Source organism: Gigantopelta aegis, chromosome 14 (genome assembly GCF_016097555.1).
Source record: "Gigantopelta aegis isolate Gae_Host chromosome 14, Gae_host_genome, whole genome shotgun sequence".
NCBI lineage: Eukaryota > Metazoa > Mollusca > Gastropoda > Neomphalida > Peltospiridae > Gigantopelta > Gigantopelta aegis.
In genome coordinates this window covers 18179764-18192054 of record NC_054712.1, presented here as the reverse complement: position 1 = coordinate 18192054, position 12291 = coordinate 18179764, and the positions used below count along the sequence as shown (strand labels likewise).

Here is a 12291-nt window from a genome sequence, read left to right as displayed (position 1 = left end):
TTAGAGGAAATCTAACGGAAATTAAAGGCAGGAGAGTAATTTTTTGTATTTGTTAACAATTTGGTTCAGACAATACATTATTTTTATAGGCTTGATTTAACACCAGGGCCCAGTTACACAAAGCCATCTTGGAGCTAAGATCATCTTAACTACACAGCTACATAAAGCACTTATGGATATCTTAGCACTAAGATCATCTTAACTACACAGCTACATAAAGCACTTATGGTTATCTTAGCACTAAGATCATCTTAACTACACAGCTACACAAAGCACTTATGGATATCTTAGCACTAAGATCATCTTAACTACACAGCTACATAAAGCACTTATGGTTATCTTAGCACTAAGATCATCTTAACTACACAGCTACATAAAGCACTTATGGATATCTTAGCACTAAGATCATCTTAACTACACAGCTACATAAAGCACTTATGGTTATCTTAGCACTAAGATCATCTTAACTACACAGCTACACAAAGCACTTATGGTTATCTTAGCACTAAGATCATCTTAACTACACAGCTACATAAAGCACTTATGGATATCTTAGCACTAAGATCATCTTAACTACACAGCTACATAAAGCACTTATGGTTATCTTAGCACTAAGATCATCTTAACTACACAGCTACACAAAGCACTTATGGTTATCTTAGCACTAAGATCATCTTAACTACACAGCTACATAAAGCACTTATGGATATCTTAGCACTAAGATCATCTTAACTACACAGCTACATAAAGCACTTATGGTTATCTTAGCACTAAGATCATCTTAACTACACAGCTACACAAAGCACTTATGGTTATCTTAGCACTAAGATCATCTTAACTACACAGCTACATAAAGCACTTATGGATATCTTAGCACTAAGATCATCTTAACTACACAGCTACATAAAGCACTTATGGTTATCTTAGCACTAAGATCATCTTAACTACACAGCTACACAAAGCACTTATGGTTATCTTAGCACTAAGATCATCTTAACTACACAGCTACATAAAGCACTTATGGATATCTTAGCACTAAGATCATCTTAACTACACAGCTACATAAAGCACTTATGGTTATCTTAGCACTAAGATCATCTTAACTACACAGCTACATAAAGCACTTATGGATATCTTAGCATTAAGACAGCTTTGCAAAACGAGGCCCAGCACTGTAGCAAAAAAGGCCATTGCATGTCAAACATATGGTCATTTTGACAGTCATAGAGAGGAAACCCGCTATATTTTTCCATTAGTAGCAAGGGATCTTTTATATGCACCATCCCACAGACAGGATAGCACATACCACTGCCTTTGATAGACCAGACATGGTGCACTGTCTGTGACGAGAAACAGCCCACTGGGTCCACCGATGGAGAACGATCTCAGACCGTAAAGTGAGCACTCTACTACTGGGCCATGTCCAGCCCAATCACTGTAAGTTAACAATGATCATAATTGCATTTTATTTTCAACTGGTTTTGTTTAAGGCCCGACTTTTCTCACCTGTGATGACATTAATTTATCAGCAATGTGTTTAAACAAACATTCGAAGATTTTTCCGTTTCCCGAGGTTGTTGCCTGACACAACCTCTCGCGGTCGTCACGACAGGCGTAGTACAGCGGTCGGTCCATGTGGTAATCGTCAGATTGGAGCTCGTACACACGCAGAACCTGCAGCTTGCACTGGTTCGACAAAGACCTCATCTTGTCGGCCAGGCACTGCAGAGTGCTGCCCTGAGAATGGGCTGCCTGCAATTTAAAAAATACATAAAATTTGGCGGGGGGGGGGGGGGGGGGAAAAGCTATAAACATCATTCATATTAGATTCTCATTTCATTACCATGGCCCGTTAACATTTTTATTTGTATCTGAACCACACGAACGACATATTGGTTGTCTAAAAAACCAATATGGCTAAAAAATTCTAATTATATGCCCTGACACTGCTCAATGATGACATTTTACAAACCTCCATGATCATCATCAAGTCTACCACACTACAGATAAAACACTAATCAATGATGACATTTTACAAACCTCCATGATCATCATCCAGTCTACCACACTACAAATAAAACACTAATCAATGATGACATTTTACAAACCTCCATATCACCATCCCAGTCTAATCAACATACCTCCACACTACAGATAAAACACTAAGTCTACATATCACATCAAGTCTACCACACTACAGATAAAACACTAATCAATGATGACATTTTACAAACCTCCATATCACCATCAAGTCTACCACACTACAGATAAAACACTAATCAATGACATTTTACAAACCTCCATGATCATCATCCAGTCTACCACTCTACAGATAAACACTAATCAATGATGACATTTTACAAACCTCCATATCATCATCAAGTCTACCATACTAAAGATAAAACACTAATCAATGATGACATATTACATACCTCCATATCACCATCAAGTCTACCACACTACAGATAAAACACTAATCAATGATGACATATTACATACCTTCATATCACCATCAAGTCTACCACACTACAGATAAAACACTAATCAATGATGACATTTTACATACCTCCATATCACCATCAAGTCTACCACACTAAAGATAAAACACTAATCAATGATGACATATTACATACCTATCAATGATGACATTTTACAAACCTCCATATCACTGTCCTTATCACCATCCAGTCTACCACACTACAGATAAAACACTAATCAATGATGACATTTTACAAACCTCCATGATCATCATCCAGTCTACCACACTACAGATAAAACACTAATCAATGATGACATTTTACAAACCTCCATATCACCATCCAGTCTACCACACTACAGATAAAACACTAATCAATGATGACATTTTACATACCTCCATATCACTGTCTAATCTATCACACTACAGATAAAACACTAATCAATGATGACATTTTACATACCTCCATATCACTGTCTAATCTACCCCACTACAGATAAAACACTAATCAATGATGACATTTTACAAACTTCCATATCACCATCAAGTCCACCACACTACAGATAAAACACTAATCAATGATGACATTTTACATACCTCCATATCACTGTCTAATCTATCACACTACAGATAAAACACTAATCAATGATGACATTTTACAAACTTCCATATCACCATCAAGTCTACCACACTACAGATAAAACACTAATCAATGATGACATTTTACAAACCTCCATATCATCATCAAGTCCACCACACTACAGATAAAACACTAATCAATGATGACATTTTACAAACCTCCATGATCATCATCCAGTCTACCACACTACAAATAAAACACTAATCAATGACATTTTACAAACCTCCATATCACTGTCTAATCTATCACACTACAGATAAAACACTAATCAATGATGACATTTTACAAACCTCCATATCACCATCAAGTCCACCACACTACAGATAAAACACTAATCAATGATGACATTTTACATACCTCCATATCACTGTATAATCTATCACACTACAGATAAAACACTAATCAATGATGACATTTTACAAACTTCCATATCACCATCAAGTCTACCACACTACAGATAAAACACTAATCAATGATGACATTTTACATACCTCCATATCACTGTCTAATCTATCACACTACAGATAAAACACTAATCAATGATGACATATTACATACCTCCATATCACCATCAAGTCTACCACACTACAGATAAAACACTAATCAATGATGACATTTTACATACCTCCATATCACTGTCTAATCTATCACACTACAGATAAAACACTAATCAATGATGACATTTTACAAACCTCCATATCACTGTCTAATCTACCCCACTACAGATAAAACACTAATCAATGATGACATTTTACATACCTCCATATCACTGTCTAATCTATCACACTACAGATAAAACACTAATCAATGATGACATTTTACATACCTCCATATCACTGTCTAATCTATCACACTACAGATAAAACACTAATCAATGATGACATTTTACAAACTTCCATATCACCATCAAGTCTACCACACTACAGATAAAACACTAATCAATGATGACATTTTACAAACCTCCATATCATCATCAAGTCCACCACACTACAGATAAAACACTAATCAATGATGACATTTTACAAACCTCCATGATCATCATCCAGTCTACCACACTACAAATAAAACACTAATCAATGACATTTTACAAACCTCCATATCACTGTCTAATCTATCACACTACAGATAAAACACTAATCAATGATGACATTTTACAAACCTCCATATCACCATCAAGTCCACCACACTACAGATAAAACACTAATCAATGATGACATTTTACATACCTCCATATCACTGTCTAATCTATCACACTACAGATAAAACACTAATCAATGATGACATTTTACAAACTTCCATATCACCATCAAGTCTACCACACTACAGATAAAACACTAATCAATGATGACATTTTACATACCTCCATATCACTGTCTAATCTATCACACTACAGATAAAACACTAATCAATGATGACATTTTACAAACCTCCATGATCATCATCCAGTCTACCACACTACAAATAAAACACTAATCAATGATGACATTTTACAAACCTCCATATCACCATCAAGTCCACCACACTACAGATAAAACACTAATCAATGATGACATTTTACAAACTTCCATATCACCATCAATTCTACCACACTACAGATAAAACACTAATCAATGATGACATTTTACATACCTCCATATCACTGTCTAATCTACCCCACTACAGATAAAACACTGATCAATGATGACATTTTACATACCTCCATATCACTGTCTAATCTATCACACTACAGATAAAACACTAATCAATGATGACATTTTACAAACCTCCATATCATCATCAAGTCCACCACACTACAGATAAAACACTAATCAATGATGACATTTTACATACCTCCATATCACTGTCTAATCTATCACACTACAGATAAAACACTAATCAATGATGACATTTTACAAACCTCCATATCACCATCAAGTCTACCACACTACAGATAAAACACTAATCAATGATAACATTTTACATACCTCCAAATCACTGTCTAATCTATCACACTACAGATAAAACACTAATAAATGATGACATTTTACATACCTCCATATCACCATCAAGTCTATCACACTACAGATAAAACACTGATCAATGATGACATTTTACATACCTCCATATCACTGTCTAATCTACCACACTGCGTTCGACCGATGTCAGTGTGACAATTCGTAAGGAAGTTATACACAAGTCTGTAGTCGCTGAACACAATGGGTGCCATTTTGTGAAGAAACTGTTGGCAATTCTTGTTTGTGACATTTTCAAAGTTCTCTATGAGGCACGGTATAACTTGGCCCTTTTCAAGATTTGTGCACTCTGATATCTGAAAAACAATACAGTTTTATTGTAATTTATTTTCCCATGACTAGTCTGAATTACATGCAAGAGTGTAAATAATTATTACTTATCCTGCCAAAATACCATGCATATATGTCATGTTACGCTGAACTTGCATTACACGTACTTATATAATTCACACTATTAAATATAGTATTCATCTTAAAAACAAATTTCCAACAAATCCCAGTTAAACATTTTATTTTAACTTCACCTATAGACGTATTTTTTTATGACCAATGAAACTGATCACTCAAACATGAGATAAATAGAATACAGTAAAGTACTCATATAGCAAACTGGAAGTTCATTATAGAAATAGCCCATTGTACACATTTGCATATAAGTTGGGGGAGTGAGTGAGTGAAGACTTTTCCATGCTCCTATACCACTAAGGCTTCGAGCATGTCCACCCCGGGTTCGGTTTCTGGAGGCCAGGGGCCCAATCCGGGACAGGAATTACTTAGGACAATTTTGAAATTAAGCCAATGGGGAATACGGATATTATATAATTAGTTTTTATTTGCGCAATTCCAAAAATAATAATTAATATAAAATATATAATCCATTTAATTTAAAACTTTGTCGCTAATTTAGAACGAGCATTTCAAAAATACAAATAGTACAGAAAACTCTTTATTTTAGCCCTATTATTATTTAGTAGGAGGTTGATTAAGGGAGGTTAAGCAGCCGCCACAGGGATTTTGCTTAGTAAGAAAAGAGGATTGATGAGGAGCACCAGTCGTATTGGGAACTTCAGCGTGGTCGGACTCGGGGAAGACCCCGAGGGGAAGGAAAGGCTAGTCCCCCGGACAAACCCACCCCATGGCCCAAACCGCCCACGCCCAAACGCCCCAACATATTTCCGGTGGCATAAGAAGCAAAACGCTACATCATCCAAGTTGGTCATTTTTATTTCGGAAGTCGTCCATATTGGATTTTTAAATTAACTTGTTTACTAAATAACTTATTTTTGTTTCCTTTCTTAGCAGCAGCCTTATATCTTGCAGACCTGTCACGATGTGTGCGTTGGAATTAAGCACAGACATAATATTATGATTTTGCTTCAATAATAAACGGTGTCCAGTGCACTCACAGCTTCAATCGTGTCTGGTCCCCAGTCACATGGCACCTACTAAATGGGGTTTTTCGACTTTGGGTCTGAATGGAGAATAGTGAGAACAGGCTAATAAATTAAGTTTGTTCCCGACAATTTGTGGTCAGATGGTGTAAATGTTGTAGTTAATGACGGTCGTTGTAACGAGGTCTGACTGTACATACAGGTATATGTATCTTTGCTGATAACAGTACAATGTTATGCATTTCGTTATCTCTCTCTTTCTCTCCCCTCCCTCTCTTGGCTGCTATTCTTTTTATTGAAATTACAGTCTGTAACTTTTATATTTACTAAATACTGGCACGTCAAAAATTACCATGTTAAACTGTTGTTTAGCATACTCACCTGGATCAAATCCTGTTTACACACTTCTCTTGATGCAGATTCAAACCGTATGTCTTTCGTTAAGTTCATTTTATATGACCACAGAAACTGAAATAATTGAGAAACACACCCCAATTTAAGAAAATATAACTTGTTTCTTCTGAGCATTTAAATGGACAACAAATATGATTCATATTATATACTATTCATGTATGTATAATTTACAGAATCTGTTTCTTCAAACATTTCAGTATAGGCTGTTAATTTACATCTTTCTGGCTTCTGAAAACTGAAAATTGGTGTGTAAACCATTTATGGGTTACATAAAATTAAATTCAGATAATTTCCCATTTTGGATTTGGATTTGAACATGTACATGTAAATGATATCATAAATTCAATGTGCTAATATGCTCTCGCAATTTTCAGAGGCCCGTCTTTAAACATTTACCTTAAGAAAGGAAAGGAAATGTTTTATTTAACAACACATTCAAAGAAAGAAAGAATGAAATGTTTTATTTAACGACACACTCAACATATTTTATTTACGGTTATATGGTGTCAGACATATGGTTAAGGACCACACAGATTTTGAGAGGAAACCCGCTGTTGCCACTACACTACTCTTTCCGATTAGCAGCAAGGGATCTTTTATTTGTGCTTCCCACAGGCAGGATAGCACAAACCATGGCCTTTGTTAAACCAGTTATGGATCACTGGTCGGTGCAAGTGGTTTACACCTATCCATTGAGCCTTGCGGAGCACTCACTCAGGGTTTGGAGTCTGTATCTGGATTAAAAATCCCATGCCTCGACTGGGATCCGAACCCAGTACCTACCAGCCTGTAGACCGATGGCCTAACCACGACGCTACCGAGGCAGGTCAACACATTTTATTTATGGTTATATGGCGTCAGACATATGGTTAAGGATCACACAGATATTGAGGAAGGAAACTACTCTTTTCGATTAGCAGGAAGGGATCTTTTATATGCACCATCTCACAGACAGGATAACACATACCACGGTCTTTGATATATACCAATTGTGGAGCAAAAATTTACCCTAGTCATGTAAATGATTAAACAAGCAGTCATTATTTTAACAAGAGGCATGTCACTTGAATACAATGTATCTCTGCCATTTTATCAGTTATTTTGAATTAAATTACACAAATCACATCCTTTTAAATCATTAGGCAAAATAAAAATGATTTTTTATACATAAACTTTGACCTGAAGCTGAATCTGTATGTAAAAAAATTAAGTTTGTTTTGTTCAACACCACCACTAGAGCACATTGATTCATTAATCATCGGCTATTGGATGTTAAACATTTAGTAATTTTGACTCGTAGTCATCTGAGGGAACCCGCTACATTGTTCCATTAGCAGCAAGGGATCTTTTATATGCACCATCCCACAGACAGGATAGCACATCCCACTGCATTTGACATACCAGTTGTGGTGCACTGGCAAGAATGAGAAATAGACCAATGGGCCCACCAACAGGGATCGATCCCAAACTGACCGCACATCAAGCTAACGCTTTACCGCTGGGTTATGTCCCACCCCAATCTGTATGTATATTACATAACTAAAATATAAGAATTTTAAATGTAAAACAGTACTATTAATATTAACCATTAAAATTGTCACAAAAATTACTTGTCTATAATAACGGTTACCGTTTTAAAATGACAAATGTATTCTATTTAACAAAGTGAAGTGAACACATCAACAAAACAACCATGTACAATTTGTCACATTCATGAAGCTTAATAGTTTACTAATATTATTATATTAGAAACGTAAATTATTGGCATCTTTCTGAATGCATATAGGGAAATTAATGTGCCCCTCAAAAATTAAATTCCTTTAAAATGTCTGAATCTGTATTAAAAAAAATATATATACTGGAAAGAAGGCAGGGAACAAATGCCCTGAATCAATAAAATAATACTGTATAACTCTACACATACTGTAACACCCCAGCCACATCCTTCCCTGAATCAATAAAATAACACTGTAAAACTCTACACATACTGTAACACCCCAGCCACATCCTTCCCTGAATCAATAAAATAACACTGTAAAACTCTACACATACTGTAACACCCCAGCCACATCCTTCCCTGAATCAATAAAATAACACTGTATAACTGTACACATAATATAACACCCCAGCCACATCCTTCCCTGAATCAATAAAATAACACTGTATAACTGTACACATAATATAACACCCCAGCCACATCCTTCCCTGAATCAATAAAATAATACTGTATAACTCTACACATACTGTAACACCCCAGCCACATCCTTCCCTGAATCAATAAAATAATACTGTATAATTCTACACATACTGTAACACCCCAGCCACATCCTTCCCTGAATCAATAAAATAACACTGTATAACTGTACACATAATATAACACCCCAGCCACATCCTTCCCTGAATCAATAAAATAATATTATAGAACTGTACACATACTGTAACACCCCAGCCACATTCTGCCCTGAATCAATAAAATAATATTGTAGAACTGTACACATACTGTAACACCCCAGCTCCATCCTGCCCTGAACCAATAAAATAATATTGTAGAACTGTACACATACTGTAACACCCCAGCCACATCCTGACCTGAATCAATAAAATAATACTGTACACATGCTTTAACACTCCAGCCACATCCTGCTCTGAATCAATAAAATAACAGTGTATAACTCTACACATACTGTAACACTCCAGCCACATCCTGCTCTGAATCAATAAAATAACACTGTATAACTCTACACATACTGTAACACTCCAGCCACATCCTGCTTTGAATCAATAAAATAACAGTGTATAACTCTACACATACTGTAACACCCCAGCCACATCTTGCCCTGAATCAATAAAATAACAGTGTATAACTGTACACATACTGTAACACCCCAGCCACATGCTGCCCTGAATCAATAAAATAGCACTGTATAACTAACTGTAAACATACTGTAACACCTGGGGTCCCCATCTACAACCTGCTCTGAATAAATAGAATAACACTGCATAACTACACATATACTGTAAGTGTTGAGCGTGGCCACGTTACACAGACAAAATAGAAATGTGTTTTTTAGTTTGCTAAACAAACAATTATCCCTGTATCCTGACCGACTAATAAATATCATGATTTATGTTTTTCAGCCAGATATTTTTTTCTTGTTTATTTTGTTATTTCCCAGTTCTGGCACAAAAAAAACCCAATAAATCCATTTTAGTCATTTTCTGCAAAAATGGGTTTTTTGTTAGGATTTCTACGTAAAGCATATCAAGTCCACAATGGGCGATCTCAATTTAAAATAAGTAAAGTAAATAAAGAACAGAATTTCAAAAAATGAGTATGAAAATCAGAACATAATGCCTTAAACTGAGTAATGATAGTAGAATTTGGTTTTAGATAAAATGGCATTATCGTTTTTTGCGCCTTACAGGTAACTTTTCATATACTGGTATCTTAACGGTAGTCCGGTAGTCTGAGACTACCTGAAAATTAACAGGACTACCTGAAGCTGCAAACACGTAGTCCGTCAGACAACCTGGAATTTTAAAATTTATTTACCACAAATGAAACGTTTTGTGGATCTATGCTAACTTATTTTCAAACAGCGGCTTGTTCAAAAAAAAAATTGTATCGCAATTAACGTAACTGGTCCCCCATCATATCATATTCACAGTATGCGATGCAGTTTTTTTTAACGTTACCACCTCCTGATTAAATTGAGCATGCGCGAGTTACACATTTTGTAGTCAATGCTGTCTTCTGCCAAAATATAATCATCTTGAACTTGGAACATAACATCCTTGCACATTTTCAAAGAATGGTAGTTTAATTTACCAACGTCACATCGGAATGAAAGAACTGCGAAGTTAACTATTCTCAATTTTCAGCAAAATAATAATTATGCATCAATCGGCAATTGTTGCACGTTTTCGTAAACGGTGTACACACGCGTCACCGAATTTAAATTTAGGCGAGGTGTTCTGCTAGAAATGCCTGTTATGGAAATTGCCGATACATGCATTTTAATTTTCATGGAGATACAAAGATATAATTTTCCCCATTTTAACGCATGTTTCAATCAACTTTTGATCTCGGATTTCATCATTTAACAATATTTATTATGTTCGATTTATTATAGGGCTGGCCAAAAGTACTCGTCCGCTCACCCCAGTGAGTAAAAAGTTGCTCAGACGAACAAAATTTACAGTTATTTTAACTTCAAATTATTACAAAATATGGACCACCTGAAACTTCAAGGAACTATCTGAAATAAAAGCCAGGTAGTCCTGTTAACACCCTGAAAAAACGATGAAGATCTAACCCTGATATATATATATATACACACACACACACATACATATATATATATACATATATATATATATATACATACATATATATATATATATACATACATATATATATCTACATACATATATATATATACATATACTCTTCAAAAAAAGAAACGCAAAAGGGTACAAATGGGTTATAACTCCGATTTTATGTTTCCTACCGGTTCATGCTTTGTGAATATAAGGTCATTGCATGTCCCAAACACATTCCCACGGTTACATTCGATAAAACGCAGCTACTGTACAATAAAGTTCCAAAATGTGAATATTCTCAAAAACGCAGCCACGTGCAAACCATGTCACCACTGCACGTGCGTTGTCTGCACGTGCAACATGAACACCGACAGTATAAAAGTGCAGGGTGTTCGCTTGCCTGGCCTCTGTATCTGGCCGACAGTTGACAATCCAGGACATGCCACGTCTCAGTGAACCGCAGAGAAACAATGCCATCGGCCGACTAGACGCAGGCGAATCCAGAACGGCCGTTGCCAGGGCATTCCATGTGTCCCCAAGCACCATCTCCAGACTGTGGGACCGTTACCAGCAACATGGATCAACACGTGACCTCCCTAGATCCGGTCGACCACGGGTCACTACCCCCGGGCAGGACCGCTACATCCGGGTACGCCACCTTCGGGAACGATTGACTACTGCCACCTCCACAGCCGCAGCAATACCAGGTTTGCGCAGGATATCCGACCAGACCGTACGGAACCGCCTATGTGAGGTAGGAATTCGTGCCAGATGTCCAGTTCGAGGTGTCATCTTAACACCACAACACCGTCGACTCCGACTGCAGTGGTGCCAGATTCATCGACAATGGCCTCAACTGCGATGGAGACAGGTGTGGTTCAGTGACGAGTCCCGATTTCTGCTCCGACGTCATGATGGAAGATGTCGCGTGTATAGGCGTCGTGGTGAACGTTATGCGGCAAACTGCGTGCAGGAAGTGGACAGATTCGGCGGGGGTGGTGTCATGGTGTGGGCAGCCATCTCACACACTGGCAG

At 36.7% G+C, this 12291-nt stretch overlaps 1 protein-coding gene across 1 annotated transcript in view; it reads right to left on the bottom strand.

Annotated features, from left to right (window-relative positions):
- Nucleotides 1–12291, bottom strand: part of LOC121388835 (Golgi apparatus protein 1-like) — a 73792-nt gene that overhangs the window by 54802 nt on the left and 6699 nt on the right. Inside the window, exons 3-5 of the mRNA XM_041520350.1 lie at nucleotides 6901–6987; nucleotides 5215–5424; nucleotides 1507–1752 (exon numbers count right to left, since the gene is read on the bottom strand). Coding sequence (XP_041376284.1) covers nucleotides 1507–1752; nucleotides 5215–5424; nucleotides 6901–6987 — 543 coding nt within the window. The remainder of the gene's footprint in view (nucleotides 1–1506; nucleotides 1753–5214; nucleotides 5425–6900; nucleotides 6988–12291) is intronic.